Source organism: Zingiber officinale, chromosome 11B (genome assembly GCF_018446385.1).
Source record: "Zingiber officinale cultivar Zhangliang chromosome 11B, Zo_v1.1, whole genome shotgun sequence".
Lineage (NCBI taxonomy): Eukaryota > Viridiplantae > Streptophyta > Magnoliopsida > Zingiberales > Zingiberaceae > Zingiber > Zingiber officinale.
In genome coordinates this window covers 9,992,576-10,012,413 of record NC_056007.1, presented here as the reverse complement: position 1 = coordinate 10,012,413, position 19,838 = coordinate 9,992,576, and the positions used below count along the sequence as shown (strand labels likewise).

The 19,838-nt window shown below is 39.4% G+C and overlaps 1 protein-coding gene across 1 annotated transcript; it reads left to right on the top strand.

The window, feature by feature from the left end:
* The first annotated feature begins 1,166 nt into the window (after window positions 1-1,166).
* Window positions 1,167-2,951, top strand: LOC122033502 (cytochrome P450 71A1-like). Its single transcript, XM_042592541.1, has 2 exons — window positions 1,167-2,091; window positions 2,162-2,951. Exons 1-2 carry the CDS (start codon window positions 1,198-1,200, stop codon window positions 2,783-2,785), a joined length of 1,518 nt encoding a protein of 505 aa, XP_042448475.1. The 5' UTR covers window positions 1,167-1,197; the 3' UTR covers window positions 2,786-2,951.
* Window positions 2,952-19,838: the final 16,887 nt, after the last annotated feature.

Here is a 19,838-nt window from a genome sequence, read left to right as displayed (position 1 = left end):
TCGAATTAAAAGATTGCAATAAATCAGCAATCCAATCTTATTATGTACTCAATTTTAAAAAAATATATAAAATAGGCACTTAACATTTATATTTACTTAAAGTACACTTATCCTCATGGCGTAGCACAGCTGGGGCGCATGATTTCGTAGTCGAAAGATCCAAGGTTCGATCTTTGGGGTGTCATTGCATGGGGTTAACGTCCCGGTTATGCGCTTTCTGCTGTGTACTTGTATTTACCTCCCTCCATATCCGTGGGACCGGCTCTAGGGGGGCCGCTGATGTAGCGGTTCCACATTTTTTTTTAAAGTACACTTATTTTTTAAAAATATTTTTTTTTAATAAAAATGATAAAAATAAAATAATTTTAAAAAATTCAACATTTGATTTCGAGACTTTCACTGGTAAATTTAAAACTCAACTTAGATGACGTTTCATTTTCTCCTAGAAATCGAAATGGGAATGCGTATTATAGTATTGTGGAATGGAAATGAGTATGAGCTTGGATATCATTCTTAAAAATAATATTTGGTTAGTTGAATATTTTCAATCGGAATGAACCTAAATTTCCTTTTTTACCCTTAGAGGAAAATAAGAGAAAATTAGATGAAAGAGAAAGTTAAATGTGAAAGAGAACAAGGAGAGAGAGTGAAATGAAAGAACAATTGAACAAATATATTAAGGATATTTTCGTTCAAAACTTAATTCTTATTTCTATTTCATCAAAATCCAAGGGAGGGACTGAGTTTCATCCATACCCAAGTTTTTAGATTTTATTCTAAAATCTTTATTTCATTTCTATCAACCAAACATAAGATTTAGGAATAAATTCATTTTCTCGTTCCCAAATCTTTAAACCAAATGCCACTTAATGTCGCTATCAAAGTAACTTTCAAATTTAAAATCGACCATTAAATCGTGGTTAAGTGGCCGCAAGTTCACTCAATTTAATCGGTGAACTCACGGCAACAAATAGTAGTTTAGTTTTCTAGAATTCACAGTTTTACTTTTTTATTTTTTAAAAAAATATCCTTCTTGCTAGAATAAAAAATATATTTTGGTAAAATTTTTGATAAATGAAAGTTATGTCACTATTGTCGATGTTTTTGAAAGTTTCATAGAACATTGCCCTATTTAACCGGATGTGGATGCAGGGCGGTTTATCTCTTCGTGCTGTTCCCACTTTTTCAAGTAAAAAAATGTTTGTGCTTGTCTTGTCTCTTCTCTTCCTCGTCGCAGTCGCAGTCCTCTCCTCTCTCCTTCTCGCCGGCGGCCGAGAAGCAAGAACTAATCCGGCGATCCGAAAGCTCCCGCCGGGCCCCGCTAAACTCCCGATCATCGGTAACCTCCACCAGATACGCGGCAATCTACTGCACCAGTCCTTATGGGAATTCTCCAAACAGTACGGCCCGCTCATGCACCTAAAACTCGGCCAAGTCTCCGCCATCGTCGTCTCCTCCGCAACCCTCGCCAGGGACGTCCTCAAGACCTTCGACCTCGCCTGCTGCTCCCGCCCCCACAACGTTGCGACCTCCGAGCTCTCTTACGGCAGCTCTGATATCGCCTTCATGCCCTACGGCGAGCGCTGGAGCCAGCAACGCAAGCTCTGCACCGTAGAATTCTTCAGCGCCAGAAAGATCAACTCTTTTAAGTCCGTAAGGGAAGATGAGATCGTGAGGATGACGAAGCATATATCTTCTCGCATCTCGGGCTCCCTCACCGTCAACGTGAGTGAGCTCGCCCTATACTTCTCCTGCAACACCACATGCAGGATGGCCTTCGGTCGAGACATCGCCGGCGACGACTTCAACGTTTACGATGTGCTCAGGGAAGCGCAGGAGATGTTGGCTAGCTTCTTCATGGCAGACTACTTTCCCCTGCTCGGGTGGGTCGATGTGGCTACGGGGAAGAAATCCAGGCTTCGGAAATCGTTTCTTAAGCTCGACGGCATCTACCAGAAATTCATCGATCGCCATCTCGACGCGAAGACTAGTCGATCAGGAAGTGAAGAGAATGAGGATTTATTGGATGTTCTGCTTCGGTTGCGGAAGGATGAGCAGCTGACAGAGAATAACCTCAAAGGAGTTCTTATGGTGACAATTAATTTCAGTTTTGAAGTTAAAAATTAAATTCTCGAAGTTAAACTGATTCATTTACTGGCAGAATATTTTCATCGGCGGGACGGATTCCTCGTCGGCAGTGGTGGAATGGGCGATGGCGGAGCTCATCCGGCAGCCGGAGTTGATGAAGAGAGCCCAAGAGGAAGTGAGAAGCTGCGTGGGGAGAAGCAAAGGAAAGGTGGAAGAAAGCGACCTGCAGCAGCTTCAATACCTCAAACGCATAGTCAAGGAGACGATGAGGCTGCACCCGCCGTTTCCGCTGCTCGTCAACCGGGAAATCATTCACCCAGTCACTTTAAGCGACGGTTGCCAAATTCCTCCCAAGACGACGATCTACGTGAATGCATGGGCGATCGGCAGGGATCCTGATGTGTGGGAGAGACCAGAGGCGTTCGACCCAGATAGGTTTGTGAACATTGGGTCGCCGGTAGTGGACTCGTTTTCGCACTATGACTTCAAGCTGATTCCGTTTGGCGAGGGGCGGAGGACTTGCCCAGGGAAGAATCTGGGGATGCTGATGGCGGAGGTGGCGCTGGCCAACCTATTGTACTCCTTCGACTGGCAGTTGCCTCCGGGAATGAGTGAGGAGGACGTGAACATGGAAGAAGCGCTGGGACTCACTGTGCGCAGGAAGCATGCTCTGTGCCTCGTGGCCGCCAAATTTTAGGCAAACTGAGCATGTCGTTAAAAATTGCAATACTATATTTTTAAAAAACATGGTATTCATCTCCTGGATCATTTTTTGTGGTCCAGGGATATGTCACTTATATTTACAGTCGAATTGTGGTTGTGATCCGGTCATAAATGATTGTGATCTTTTCTTGGGTTCATCGTCCCCACCAGGTTATAGTTTTTGTTCGGAATGGATGGTCAGAGGCCGCCCGGAGGACACCCTCACTCGGCGCCCAGTAATTTGACCACTTATCCACTACCGGATGCCTCCGGGCGGCCTCCGGCCACCCACTCCGAACAAAAATTATAACCTAGTAGGGACGATGAACCCAGAAAGGGATCGCAACCATTTACGGCCAGATCGCGGCCACGATCCGGCCGCAAATATAAGTGGCACATCCCCTGGACCACAAAAAAGTGGTCCAGGAGATCTGTGCTCCTCCCCGTGAGCAAGTAAAATTCCGCCGATAAAAAATTCTCCCCGTGAGCCGACGATAGATACTGAACGTTCACCCCCTCTTTGTCTCAATAAAATGTCAAATTAATTTTAAAATAATTATATACAATATAATGCCAATAATAAAAAATAATCATGCCGGCTGAATATCAAAATTAATATTAATATGAACCAAATAATAAAAATAATATTTTCAAATTTATTATATTTATTACTATTTCTATAATTATATGTCATATTTAATTTTTTTATTATTATTTGGATGTATATAAATACATTTATTGACTTTAAATAATAGATAAAAGAATTATTCTTTATTCTGTTTTTTCCTCTATTTATTAGTTTCTATATGGTATCGGAGTCATCTTCTCTACCTTCCAATTTTCTTCTTCCGAATTTTTGTTACAGCAATTACTGGAGTTTTTACATGCTGGTTTGATATCATCGTTTACAGTACGATAATCTTGGCAACTTCAACGACGATAACAGTAACTTTTTTTCTCCTTTTATATGACTCTTTTCTATTAACGATAGCAAATTTGATAACGCCAATCATAATAAGACATAGTTACTATTTCTTCATTATATTCATCTTCTCATTTTTTTCCTTGTTTGTTTTTGTTTTTCTTTTCCATACTGTTTCCTTCTAGATTCTATTGAGATTTCTATGATATTATAAAATATCTTTTTTTTCTTTTCATATAATTTTTTCTTTTTTTTTTCTGTTAAATTTAATCATGATAACTATTTACTATGAAATTATAATTTCTTTTGTTGCTTTGTGTTCATGACTTACTTGGTCATGTTGATAATACTTCACCCTCATCTTAAAAAGATGATCCATTCTATGCTATTTGATTTAAGAAGGATCAATTAATTTTGACTTGGTTAATCTCATCAATTACTGAGCCTATACTTCCTATACTCATTGGCCTCGACACCTCTCATCAGGTTTGGAAAGCTCTTGATTATTCTTTTGCATCCCACTCTCAAACACGGATTTTTCAACTTCGTCTACAATTACAGTCTGTGCAATAAGAAGATACCTCTATTATTGACTATATGAAATTAGTCAAGACCATTGCCAATAACCTAGATGCAATTAAATATTTGATCTCTGATTCAGAACTATTAATGCATGTTATTGCTGGTTTGGGTCCTCAATATGATACCTTTGTTCCCAGTGTGATGACTCGCATGAATGAATTGTCACTTGAAACTCTTCATGGTATGTTATTTTCTCATGAAAGACTTCTACAAATACAATTTGAAAGGATATCATATTCTCTGTCTTTATCGACACACATAATTGGCAAAGCTCTACAACCTAATTAACATAATCAGCCTCACATTGGAAACGCCCCACAGTCATAGACCCGACATGATATAAATAGGCAACGACTTAGGTTTGCAAATTGTTTACACTGGAAACACATTCTTTTATTCATATGGTCGTACTTTTCGCATGCGCAACACTCTTCATGTTCCTTCTATCACTAAAAAATTTACTTTCCGTACGTCAATTTGCTCTTGATAATAATGTATTTTCTGAATTTCATCCTCATCATTATCTTGTGAAGGATCCTACGATAGGAACTATTCTACTCCAAGGGGATACTAAAAACGGTTTGTATCATCTTCAACCCACCTCTCTCAAAACCTTTGTTGGAGAACGCACAGACAAATTTTCTTAGCATGCATGTATTAGTCACCCGTCTCTACATCTTGTTCAGGATATAATTAATTGTTTTTGGTTTACCAACTTCTTTAGCGTCATCATCTCATTTATGTGAAGCTTGTATGAAAGTAAAATCTCATAAACTACCTTCTGAATCCTCTACTTGCAACTCTAGTTTTCCTTTGAAAATTATTTACTCTGATGTATGGGGTCCTGCTCCTATTCTTTCTAATCAGGGTTTTCTTTATTACGTTATTTTTATTGATAACTTTGGCAAGTTCACTTGGATTTTTCTTATGAAAAGAAAATCTGATCTCTTCGATATTTTTGTCGTTTTCAAAAGCATGTTGAGCATTATTTTGATTGTAAAATACTTTCTCTTCATTCCGATTCAAGTGGAGAGTATCAAGCACTTCATCATCCTCTTACTTCCTTTGGCATCCTCCATCGAGTCTCTTGTACCCACACTCCTAAGCAAAATAGATCCGCCAAGAGAAAACATCGTCATGTGGTTGAAACTGCCTTAACTCCTCTTAATCATGCCTTAGTTTCACTTAAATTTTGGGATGATGTCATCCAAATCGCAATCTACCGTATCAATCATTTACCCACTCCACTACTTCAAATAAGTGTCCCTTGGAGAGACTTTATAATCGTCCTCCAGATTATTCTTTCTTCCGAATCTTTGGTTGCGCATGTTATCCTTGGCTACGACCTTACTCTAAACATAAGTTAAACCCTCACTCTCAACAATGTGTTTTCCTTTGTTATAGTAATTTGCATCATGGGTACTGTTGCCTCCATATTTTGACCGAGCGGATATATATTTCTCGACATGTTACTTTTGATGAATCTCTTTTTCCATTTGCAGCTGCAACCTCGGCTCCTCCTTCAGATAATCAAGGAACTTATCTAATATCACAGAGTAATATACTAGAATCCTCACAGATTGCTTCATCAGGACATATTGATTCCTATTCCATCTCCACAAATTCCAGTAGACTCAATGGCTAGTGATGATCCACTCTCTAGTTCTAATTCCAATCCGTCTGATCACTCATCTCCAAGTAGCTCAAATAATACTACTCCTCAGCGAATGCTTCCTCTAAGTGATATTTATGCATGATGTCAACCAGTTTTCACTCGTTATCCTTTTCCACATTGTCTTATTACTTCTTCAAATTTTGTTGAACCTTCTAGCTTTACACAGACAGTCAAACATCCAAATTGGCGTGCTGCGATGACTACAGAGTTTGATGCTCTTCTTCGCAATGCAACCTAGCGCTTAGTTCCTCGTATTCCATCTATAAATATTGTGGATTCTAAATGAGTTTACCGAATTCAGTATCGTGCAGATGGATCTATTGAACGTTATAAAGATCGCCTTGTTGCTAAAGACTTTAATCAACAATCATGTATTAACTTCAATGATACGTTCAGTCCAGTTATCAAAATTACAACTATCAGATTACTACTTTCTATAGTTGTTAGCTCCAATTGGCCGATACGACAATTATATGCTTCCAATACTTTCCTTCATGGACACCTTGAAGAAACTGTTTTTATAGAGCAATCACCAGGATTTATCCACCTACACCGTCCAACACATGTGTGTCAACTTCAGAAATCTATATATGATCTTCGGCAAGCACCTCATACATGGTTTCATCGTCTATCTACTTGGCTTCATACTCAAGGATTTTCTGGCTCAAAAATTGACTCTTCCCTATTCTACAAATATAATGAAGAATTTTCAATATTTGTTCTAATTTATGCGGATGATATCTTAATAACTAGTAGTGATCCATCTTCTTCATCAAAAGTTTCTTATTCGGGATCTTGGCAATGCTTGTTTTTTCCTTGACATAGAGTCTCTCACATTTTGAAAGTTGTCTTCTATCTCAGAACAAATATATTACTAGACTTCTACAATGAGCTAAAATGGATGGTGCACGTTCTATCTCCACACCAATCATTGAAAGTGATTTCACTGTACCTTCATCCTCCTCTTCAATGACTAACCCCCAAATCTACCGAAGCATTGTTGGCGCCCTACAATCTGTCACTATTACATGACCCTATATTGTTTTCGCTGTTAATCGTGCCTGTCAATTTATGCATACTCCTACTGAACACCATTGGGAAGGTGTTAAGAGAATTCTTCGATATCTCAAAGGAACTATTTTACATGGTTTTCTTTTATATCGTCAGTTCTCACAAGAGTTGATTGCCTACAATGATGCAGATTGAACTGGATCTCCTAAAGATAGGCATTCTACTAGTGGATAGCCATATTTTTTTGGGCAAAATCTTGTTTCCTATCTTTTAAATAAGTAACCTACAGTTTCTCGCTCAAGTACTGAAGCTGAATATAAAGCTATAGCTAATGCGACATCAGAAATTATTTGGCGACAATATCTTCTTTCGGAATTACATTTTTCCCCAGCTGCTATTTCCCAAATTTGGTGTGATAATATTTGAACTACTTATCTTGCGGCAAATCCTATTTTTGATGTTCCTACCAAATATGTAGAGATTGATTTTCATTTTGTTCATGAGCGTGTGGCGACTCGACAACTTTCAGTTTCTTACATCTCTACTGAAGATCAAATTGTTGATATATTTATTAAGTCATTATCCAGACAACGTTTCACCAAATTAACACTCAAATCAACGTTCAGGTAGTCTCGTTGAATTTATCGAGGGGTAATGTCAATAATGAAAAATAATCTCAAATTGATTTTAATCAATTAAGATTTATTATATTTGACATCATAATCAAGATCAGTATCACAATTAAAATCAATATAAATCAAACAGTAAAAATAATATTTTCAAATTTATTATATTTATTATTATATCTATAATGACACTACTACAAAATGAGCCTAAGGTATCACTTTGGAAGCAACACTTTAATAAATTGTTGCCATATATCAAATTTTAGGAAAAACATACAACACTTTCAAATAAGTGTTGCATTATAACTAAAATACAACACATTATTTAGAAGTGTTACCTTTGTTATTAGTAAAGGCAACACTTTTGTAGAACTGTTGCAATTGATGAATGGTGGGATTATTTTTCGCCAAATAACTCGCGCGAACCGCCTGCTAAACCACGACCTCCCTCACACGAACTTCTCTAATTTCGCGATCTAGCTCACAAAACGTAAATCGCGAGTTCCTCCCCTCCGAACTTCTCTGCCGCTAACCCTAATCTCGCAACCTCCTCACTCTGTCTTCGCCGAACATCTCCGACGAAGTCCTCTCCGCGAACTGAACATCTTCACCAGACTTCTTTGCTGCTAACCCTAATCTCGCAACCTCCATACTCTGTCTTCGCCGAACATCTCCGACGAAGCCCTCTCCGCGAATTGAACATCTTCACTGGGCTCCTTTTTTGGTTCTCTTGCAATCATTGTCTTTCTAAGGTTAGATCTTCACTTATTTTCTTTTGTTTTTCTTGTATTTTATTTCCGTTGAACACCTTGGACAGCTGCCAAGGGTATTATGTTTTTGCAGCTCCCTCAAGCTCCCCAATCCTTGTTCTTCTTGTATTATTTTTCTTGTATTATGTTGTTTTTCTTCTAAGGTTGGATCTTCTATTCTAAGCTTTACGAAATGAGTTATGCAAAATGAAACCACAACTTTAGATTGAACACTGATGAGGTATTTGATTTAGTTTCATGATCATATTGCATCCAACCATTGGGACTTAATTATTGCATATGATATATTGTTGCTAGTTAACTTTCACAATAAAAGTTTTAAGATCATTGAAATGGTTATTTTACAAGGGATTCTTACAAGGGGTTTTTTTTGTTGGAATGAGTTTGGTTGAATCAACCCACTAAATTATTTTGACCCATTTTTAAAAGCCTTTTAGGATTTGTAAAAAGGATTTTAACTTGTTATATATATTTTTTTTATTCTTGTAATGACAGGAATCCCTAGTTTTCTATTGTTGTTCTATTCCTTGAGGCTCCTTATTGAATTAAGCTTGTTCCTATTCCTATATGTATGTGGTATGTGGTATTATAATTTTATCAGTCTTGCTTTGACTTGGGTAATTCTGTTACTAATAGAAAGCACTAATGTGACATTATTACAAATGCTTATATCATTATGAAATTCCTTAAAATATCTTCATTCTATTTAACAATGGTGGTTTTATGCTTGATAGGTGATCAAATTTGTCAAAGCCGGTTTATCAAAGTCATTTGCTCATACTATTAAAGATCATTCTAGCAATTTATGACTCTTTGTTTGTAGTTGCAGAATTTTAGAGTGATGGGTGAAGATAGAAGCTGGATGTATTTTTCTAGATGGGTGCCTGAATTTGAAAATGGGTTGTTGAACTTTCTTAACATATCATTTGCTAAAGCATCTTCAGGAGGTCAAATTAAATGTCCTTGTAGGCGGTGTAAAAATCGATATTGGTATCGTAGAGACGAGGTGTATAATCATGTGAAAAGTGAGGGATTTGTGGAAAATTATGATTTATGGTTTTTTCACGGAGAGGATCCATCATCATTGAAAACTACAAGAGATTTAGATGATGATGTTCCAAGAATGCATGATAACATTGATGAATTATTGCATGATAGATTTAGAGATGTCGTAGAGGAAACAAGTCATGTACAACAAGGTCCGTTATGGGCAAGGATTATGATGGATGTTGTAGACTTTATGGTAGAGGAGTTACTAGGAAGATGTTGAAGAAGGTCAGTGGTGCACCGACGTCGTCATATATGGTATCTGAGGGGGTCTTTAAGTCTCTAAGAAGTACCACTGAGATTGAACAAAGATATAAGAGAGATAAGGCAGAATTAGAGCACTTGTAAAAAGAAATTGAAGCTAATAATGAAAGGCAAAGGTTGGAACTGGAAAAGATGCGAAGGGACATTGACCTTCAACGTGACAAAATTGTTGAAGATATAGTCCAGAAGGTTCTTGCAAAACTACCTCCGGAAATTGCAAATCAATATTTTTCCTAAGGTATGTTATAGTTTTATATGTATTTTCTTACGTATATGTTTCAGTTACTTGATCATATGTTAATAATAAGGTTCCAACCTTTTGTGTAAGATTATAAGATTCTTTCATTTTATTATTGTTTACTGAATAATTTTATTAACTTTCAAAAATAGTCAGAATAGATGATACTTGAGTAAATTAGTGATCTTTGGAGATTTTGAGAGAGTAGTTCTTATATCAACTTCATTATTGTTGGTCTAATTCATGCATCTTTTACTGCACTCTATTATCAGTTCTTATTTTCTAGATAACTCATGCAATCTAAACTATAGCATTTTAATATCTCATTTTGCTATCATGAATACCTTTGAAAGTCTTCATATGTTAGTGTCACATCATTCATATTTCCTTGTCAAAATTTATTTATTTATATTTTTCTATGCCCATAATACATCCAAAAGAGATAAACTATATTTTGTTGCTTGATCTTCCACGTTTTTTTGTGATTCTCTTTTCTGTTGCATGATCTTCAATGTTTTTTAAGGCAAGCAAAAAATTTGTATAGTTGCCTTTGTAAATGTATACTTGCCTTTGCTCCATATGAGAAAATCATGTATGGAGCAAATTCTTGGTCTTAATAGCAAAGAGACCAAAACAATCCATATCATGACAATTCAGAAAGCAGACAAAACTCAGCTTATATGCTCATAGGAATATCAAATGCAAGCATTACATTTCATTTGCACTAAGTATAATAAATCTTATTTATATTCGGTCTTTAGGCAGCTCACTATAATTAGTCTTATTACGTGAGCATCCTTACATAGTTGTTGTGAATTTGAATTTTTAAGATCTTATTTAGACATTTAATTGGTAAAGATCTAAATAGGGTAAAAGTTACATGTATGTGAATGATTTGGCATCAACTCGTATTGGTATATTAATTACATTAATTGAAGTAGCATCTCAAGATCTCTTCTAAACATTTGTGAGCTCTTGCAGGAAAATGCAAGAACAGAAACAGCATGGTCATTTCTAGAAGCCTTGAAGATGCAAAACAAATGGAACGTAGTCTTTACGCCACCAAATATGCATATTCTCATTTTGAGTTCCCCTTAAATCACCTGGATTGAAGTTCCAGTAGTATGCTCCAATATGGAATTAATTTAACTTATCAATTTTCCTTATTTTTGAGATTTTTGTGCACTGATTGTTACGTCACCGTAAGTGTACGGTTACGTCGTCAGTAATATAAAAGATTATCGTATCCATAGGGACTGTTGATTAAACACTAATTAACTTTACACGGAGAATTATCTAAACAATCAAAAAGTGGTTTACAAATATTATGATAAGAAATAGAAGAGAAAAGAAAGGGTAAAGAGGGAGAGAATGATCGTAGTGAATGGAGGGGAATAGATACTAGGATTTCGATTTCTTTGTGATGTTATTCAATGTAAATGATTTACCAAATCTTATTCTTCAATTGTCCACCATTTGTAGAAGGTTGCCGGTTCTCTCTTGCAATAGACAACCGGCTTTGGACTGAAATCTATACCTAAATGCGATCAATTATATATGAGCCTATGTTGTCCTTACACGGGCATGTTCCTGTCACGAAGATCCCTCGGAAAATCAACATAGAAATCATTACCACTCAACCCATAAGATATAAAGATTAATGCATAAATCTATCCTACCCTCTTGAATTATCCTATTTCCCCCTAAAGCTCATCCCTCAAACGTCCTTACACGGGCTTGCACCTTAGGCGTGCTTCCCTCGAAAAATCGAGTGAGAGATAATCTCTACAAGATCCACAAGACATTCAAACAATCAATCAAGAATGTGAATTAGGTCCAAATCACAACAATACATCCAAGATTTAATTGATACAAATAGGGCAAAATCATAGAAATAGGGAATTAGCAAATCCACAAGAGTTTGCATACAATCACATTACATCAAACAAGAACAATGCATCAACAAGTCATTGAATAGAATCATGGCAAAAACCTACATAGTTTTACATCATTCATCACATCACAAATATTCCCTACATCCTAGATCTAGAGATCTACTCCATTGCAAAAGAAGAACAGCCCCAAAACATATAGAAAAACATACTTATTGTTAGGATCCTTTGTACGGCTAGAGAGGGGGGTGTGAATAGCTGACCCCAAACTTTCGCGTTTCTTCCTACGATTAGGTTAGTGCAGCGGAAATACAACGTAGAAAGAAAACAAGAGAAGAAAGACAAACCATATAACGAGGTTCGGAGATGAACTCCTACTCCTCGGCGTGTCTGTAAGGTGGACGAAGCCTATCAATCCGTCGGTGGATGAGTCCCCGGAAAACCGGCTAACAAGAACTCCTTATGGGTGGAGAAACCTCGCCACAATCTTTTGCAAAAGCAATACAGGAGATACAAAGAAGAGCAAGAACAATATGAATGTAAAACAAACAAGCTTGCCTTCTCGTCTGGAGTCCGTTGATGAAGCAGCAGCTTCACGGATGCCAACAGCTAAAAAACCAGCAAGAAGCTCACGCGAAGCTTCAGCAAAGAGGAGCTCAGCAAAGCTCAAATCGCAGTGTCAGTGTCGTGAGGAAGAGAGTTGTTATCTTCGTCGTCTCCTCTAGAGGTCTTATACCTGCACCTGCGAAGAAGACACAGAAGACACAGAATCTAGCCGTTGTGTCACAACGGCTAGTGTGTGGACCGATCAGGCATCACCCTGATCGGTCTGGGGCTGGTCTGATCGGTCGTGGGGACCGATCAGGCTCTATGCTGATCGGTCCCCAGACCGATCAGAATAGAGCACAGAGAGTTGCCCAACTCTCTGTGCGTACCAGTCCAATCGATCGGTCGATCGATTGGTGGTGACCAATCAATCATCGATCGATCGGGCACCTCTCTGTGCTTGCGACAATTGCTCCCAATCGATCGGTCGATCGATTGGGTCGCTGCTTGTCGCAGCACTCTCCCAATTGATCGGTTGATCGATTGGGCTTAGGTCAATCGATCAGCTTGCCCCAATCATGACTTGCCTAAACTCAAGTCCAAGGTTCCGAAACCCAATATCCGGTCAACCATGACCTGTTGGGACTCCTTCTGTATAGTATCTGGTCAATATTGATCTGCTGGGACTTCTTCACCAAGTGTCTGGTCAATCCTTTGACCCACTTGGACTTTTTCTACCAATGTCCGATCATCCCCGATCCATCTGGATTTTCCTCTTGCCTAGCTTCCTCCTCCAGGACCCACTACTTCCACCAGATTTCCCACCCTTGACCCATCTGGACTTTCTCATGCCTGGCTTCACTCACAGGACTTTCCAACTGCCTAACATCCTCCTAGGACTTTCCATCTGCCTAGCTTCACTCACCAGGACTTTCCATCTGCCTAACATCCTCATAGGACTTTCACCTGGCTTCACTCACCAGGACTTTTCCACACTTCCTAACATCCTCATAGGACTTCCTGGCTTCACTCACCAGGACTTTTCCACTGCCTAGCATCCCAGTTAGGACTTTCCCTCGTGCCAAGCTCCCTGCTTGGACTTTTCTAGTGCCAAGTCTCCATACTTGGACTTTTCGCGTGCCAAGCTCCCTGCTTGGACTTTTCCAGTGCCAAGTCTCCATACTTGGACTTTTCCAGTGCCAAGCTCCCTGCTTGGACTTTTCAAGTCAACCAGATCAACCTTGACCTACGGTTGCACCAACAATCTCCCAAGTTTGTATTCTTGTCAACACATCAGAATACAACTTTTCTACTCTCGTCAAACATTGTCAAACATCAAAATACAACTCGAGTCAGGTCACCCTTGACCAACTCGAGTCAGGTCAACCAAGTCAACCTTGACCTAAGGTTGCACCAACAATCTCCCCCTTTTTGATGTTTGACAAAATCCAAAATCAAGTTAGGTTAACCCGATAACCTAACTTAGGTTTTCCAACCATCTTCCAATGTCCAATGTTCTTTCCTTGAACATTCTCTAGACATTCTCCCCTTAGGTTAACCCGATAACCTAACTTGGGTTCTCCAATAATTCTCTCCCTTTTTGACACACATCAAAAAGAATTCCAATGTTCTTCCTTGAACATTCCTTGACATTCTTCCCCTAGCTTAGGTTAACCCGATAACCTAACTTGGGTTCTCCAATGAACGCTCTCCCCTTTTTGACACACATCAAAAAGAAAAAGGAGGGTATCAAGGTCAAGAGTTTCTTCCTAATGAAAGTCCCATACCTTTCATTGAAACTCTTAATTTCCCCCTTGATACTAAACTCAACAATCAACTTAGTGATAATCCCATATCACTAATCCTCAAAAGTATTTTGGAGTAAAAACTCCCCCTAAAAGGCAACTCCCCCTTGACAATTGCACCAACAATGTCTTGGAGAGTTTCAAACCTTTGGAAATCCAAAGCACCAACTTCCCGAGCTGAAATTTCAGACAACCAGTCGAAAAATAGCAAGTTGGCACGCCCTGATCGGTCACCAGACCGATCAGGGATTCCCTGGATCGGTCACGGTGACCGATCCAGGCACCCCTGGACCGATCAGGCAACCTCCTGATCGGTCCACAATTCTGATATCAGAATTTCTGATTTTCCTTCCGAAATTCAGAAACTCCTAGAAAATTCCAGAAAATTCGAAAAATTGTGAAATTTTGAGGATACATTCCTCATAACATATACTATCATGGAAAAATAGTTTTCTATGAAAATAACTTCCATTTTTCAATTTTGATACAAAGTTCAAAAACTTTGAAATAGTTCAAGTTTAACTAACTTTGTATCACAATGTTCAATGATGAATGCTATCACTAGGAAAACTTCATCAAGGTTTTTCAAATCAATTTTAAAATGCTTTTAAAACCATTTGAATTTGGGACCATAATCTTAGGGCTAGATGTACATGACTTGTACACAAGCTTTCCCTATGATCCTCAATTTCTTGAATTAGGGTCATCTAGGTACAAGGACTATGCACTTTGATCCTAACTCATGATCCCAATATCTCACACACATCTAAGGTGTATCAAACCACATTCAAGTCAATTTGATGTGAGATATGGGTTAAGGTCATCTTAGGCTAAGTTCTCATGCATTTTCTAAACTACACTTTGATCTCAATATCAAAATGTGTTTTTATCCTTAAATCAATTTCATTGATTCTTAATGCAAGAGATGATGACATGGCATGAAATAATATCATAAATGAAAACATGTGCCAATGTCATGATGTCATGACATAAAGTTTGAAACTCAAATAAACATGACATATAAATAACCTAAGCATTATCATGACATTTCAAATGATCATAAATTAAATATGATGTCATGACATGGCATATGGCAAACAACCATGGTAAGTTAACACAAATAAAATACCTAGATTACCTATCTAAGTATCCTTAATCACTTAGCTAACTTAAATTCTAATCCTAGATTGCCCAAAGTGCTCCAAGAAAATGTCAAGACCCAAATTGGCATTTCTTGATTTCTTGTTTGATTTATACCATTTAAAAATTCTACAAGAGTAGCACTTCTAAATTAAGGCCCGGATTGCCTTGATTACCTAAGAGAATATCAAAATCCCAATTTGATATTTCTCTAGGTTTTTCCAAATTGTGTCAATTTAAAGTAAGATTAATATATTCTCACTTTGGCACACTTTACTCTTCCAAGGAGTGAATGATAAAGATTATTCCATTCCATTTTCAAAGGTTCCCAAAAACCTTGAAAATGCTCCTTGAGTGTCAATTCCCTCAAAGTTGGGTTAACTACTCTTCTTATTGGAGTTGACACTCTCTAACCCATCTATGGGGTAGAGAAGATGCTCCTAGGAACCCAATACCTATTAGAGCTCATTGGGTTCACTAAATATTCACTAGGGATGACTTCCCTAGCAACCCTCCTAATGACCCTCTTAGGCTTTAAAGCCTTGGTCATTTGGGACTCATCAAGATCAACTCTAGGGGTGACTCCCCTTGTGACCTTGGTGATGGTCTTCCTAGCCCTAGTTTTTGTTCCATAATCGAATGGAACATTATGGTAAGTGGGCTTGACCACTTGGAACTTAGGTTTGAGACCCAAACCTTTCTTGTCCTTGAACATTGGTTTTTGACCCTTAGAGCCTAGAGATGACTTTTCCAAATTCTTAAGAGCCTTTTCCAAAGTATCAAGTCTTGACCTCAAGACTTGATTTTCCTTCTCTAATACCTCAATTTTTGATTTATCACTCTTCCTTGAGGTATTCCTAGGCATATGTCTAGTTGATTTGGGATTCCTACCTAGGTTATCCTTAGCCTTAGATGGGTTGATCCTAGGGTTAGCCTTTCTAGAATTATCCTTATCTAGACTCACATGTTTAGCTCCTAAGCACATGTATTGATTCCTAAGGTTATCATGCTTGTCATTATCGACAAGTGCAATAAAATTCCTAGCATGCATTTTATTAGAATTGCAAAAATGAACCTTAGAGGTTACCTTAGAGTTTGCCTTAGCTCCCCCTATCGATGTGCCCGGTCTCTTGCCCTTGTGAGGTTGCCTCCCCCTCGGACAATGGCTCCTATAGTGTCCCCTTTGCTTGCATTGGAAGCACACGATGTGCTCCTTGCCCTTGCGTTTCGGGACTCCGGCTTCCTTGACCTTTGGCGCTGGTGGAGTCTTTCTTACCCTCTTTGGACACTTACTCTTGTAATGTCCATGTTCCCTACACTCAAAACACATAATGTGTAATTTAATTGAGCTTAAATCGCTTGAGTTACCTAGGGTTGAGGGTGGATGCGAGCTCTCTTCTTCATCCCTTTCGGAGGTAGAAGCTTCTTCTTCTTGCTCCGAACTTGAAGAAGAACTCTCCTCCTCTTCGTCCTTAGATGTTGAGTAACCCTCAACTTCTAATTCCTCTCCTCCATGATGTGAGCTACTTGATGACTCACTTGTCTCCTCTTCATGGCTTGAAGTGGAGCTCTCCTCATGGTACTTGGCCAAGTTATCCCATAATTCCTTGGCATTGTTGTAACCTATCTTACACAAGATGTTAGTAGGCAATGAAAATTCAATTATTCTCGTTACCTCTTCGTTGATTTCGGATTTGTGAATTTGTTCTTTCGTCCACTTCTTCTTCTCAAGAGGTTTTCCTTCCTTATCCACCGGAGAAGTAAAACCTTCTTGTACACAAAACCAATTCATTATGTTAGTCATAAGAAAGTACTTCATCCTTACCTTCCAATACGCGAAGTCGCCGTATTCGTAGAAGGGTGGAATGGTGACGTCTTCTCCATAGAGATCCATCTCTAGCCTGTGCTCCCCCGGGTGTTGATCCGTCGAAGAGCGGCCTCGCTCTGATACCACTTGTTAGGATCCTTTGTACGGCTAGAGAGGGGGGTGTGAATAGCCGACCCCAAACTTTCGCGTTTCTTCCTACGATTAGGTTAGTGCAGCGGAAATACAACGTAGAAAGAAAACAAGAGAAGAAAGACAAACCATATAACGAGGTTCGGAGATGAACTCCTACTCCTCAGCGTGTCCGTAAGGTGGACGAAGCCTATCAATCCGTCGGTGGATGAGTCTCCGGAAAACCGGCTAACAAGAACTCCTTATGGGTGGAGAAACCTCGCCACAATCTTTTGCAAAAGCAATACAGGAGATACAAAGAAGAGCAAGAATAATATGAATGTAAAACAAACAAGCTTGCCTTCTCGTCTGGAGTCCGTTGATGAAGCAGCAGCTTCACGGATGCCAGCAGCTAGAAAACCAGCAAGAAGCTCACGCGAAGCTTCAGCAAAGAGGAGCTCAGCAAAGCTCAAATCGCAGTGTCAGTGTCGTAAGGAAGAGAGTTGTTATCTTCTTCGTCTCCTCTAGAGGTCTTATACCTGCACCTGCGAAGAAGACACAGAAGACACAGAATCTAGCCGTTGTGTCGGGTTTATCGGTCGACCGATCACCCCGATCGGTCTGGGGCTGATCCGATCGGTCGTGGGGACCGATCGGGCTCTATGCTGATCGGTCCCCGCACCGATCAGATGAGCAGTAGCGAACTCTGCATGCCAGTACCTGATCGGTCCGTGGACCGATCAGGCTTCTGCTGATCGGTCATGGGACCGATCAGGCCTCGATCGGTCCCGGACGATCCCACCTCTGCACGAGAGGTGGTGGTCTCTGCTCAACTCTTCGATCGGTCTTCGATCGATCGATGTCTTACAGAACCCTTCTGTTTGTTATCTGATCGGTCACCAGATCGATCAGATACACAAACGTATCGCTGGATCGGTCTGCAGACCGATCCAGAGCTTGGTTTTTGCCCAAACCAAGTCCCAAGTCTCCCAAACCAACATCCGGTCAACCTTGACCTGTTGGTACATCATGCTTAGCATCCGGTCAGTCCCTTGACCTGCTAAGACTCTCCACCAAGTGTCCGGTCAATCCCTTTGACCCACTTGGACTTTTCTCTACACCAGATGTCCGATCATCCCTGATCCATCTGGATTTTCCCTTGCCTGGCTTCACTCACCAGGACTTTCACCTGGCTTCACTCACCAGGATTTCCACACTGCCTAACATCCCAGTTAGGACTTTCTCACTGCCTGGCTTCACTCACCAGGACTTTCCCACTGCCTGGCTTCACTCACCAGGACTTTCCACACTGCCTAACATCCCAGTTAGGACTTTCCCACTGCCTGGCTTCACTCACCAGGACTTTCCAACTGCCTAACATCCCAGTTAGGACTTTCCCACTGCCTGGCTTCACTCACCAGGACTTTTCCACTGCCTAACATCCCAGTTAGGACTTTCCCTCGTGCCAAGCTCCCTGCTTGGACTTTTCCAGTGCCAAGTCTCCATACTTGGACTTTTCCCGTGCCAAGTCTCCATACTTGGACTTTTCCAGTGCCAAGTCTCCATACTTGGACTTTTCCAGTGCCAAGCTCCCTGCTTGGACTTTTCAGGTCAACCAGATCAACCTTGACCTACGGTTGCACCAACAATCTCCCAAGTTTGTATTCTTGTCAACACATCAGAATACAACTTTTCTACTCTCGTCAAACATTGTCAAACATCAAAATACAACTCGAGTCAGGTCACCCTTGACCAACTCGAGTCAGGTCAACCAAGTCAACCTTGACCTAAGGTTGCACCAACACTTATAACCCTAGATTTGAGAAGAAGGGGAAGAAGAGATGCTTGCCGATGATTCCGATGTCTTGGAGATGCCTCCTCGCTCCGGAGATGGATAGATCGCCAAGGATGGAGGGGGCTCCCCCCTGGGGAGAACAAATCGCAGGCCGCAGCAGCCGGAGAAAAAACGCAGCGTCGAGCGAAAACGAAGAGTCAAAGCCAATTCATTTTTTTAATTGTGAATTACCTTGACATGTTTCCCTATATAAAGCATATATAAAGGTTTATTTTTATATTTTTATTTATCCCTCCTCCCTTTTTTTAATTGACACGTTTCCTCAGTTTATTTTTTATATTTGGAAACGTTTATTTTTCATATTTTTATTTATCTCTCACAAAACCTTGAACCTTGTGATATTTCTTGCCCTTTATTTTTTCTCTCTGCAGTGCCGAGTGCCGACGACTGACCAAACAGCAAAGCTGAAAGCCTTGCGCCCAGCGCCCAAATCTTTTTTCTCTCTGCCGATTGTCGATCAAAGGAGGAACCCTTCCTGATCCATCTTTTTGTGCCAAAGTCCAAAGGTGAAGCCTTCGGCCTTCATTCAGGTGTGGATTTTATTTTATTTTATTAATAATTGTTTGATTGTTTCTTGATAATGTATGTTAAATTAATTTTATTTTTTTAAAAGAATTGTGTCGATGAATGATGTTAAATAATTAAATTGTGTTATTGTTAAATTGTTCACATTACTTTATGTTGATAATTTTTTCTCATACATTATAATTTGTAGAAAATGTTGAAATATTTTGCAAAG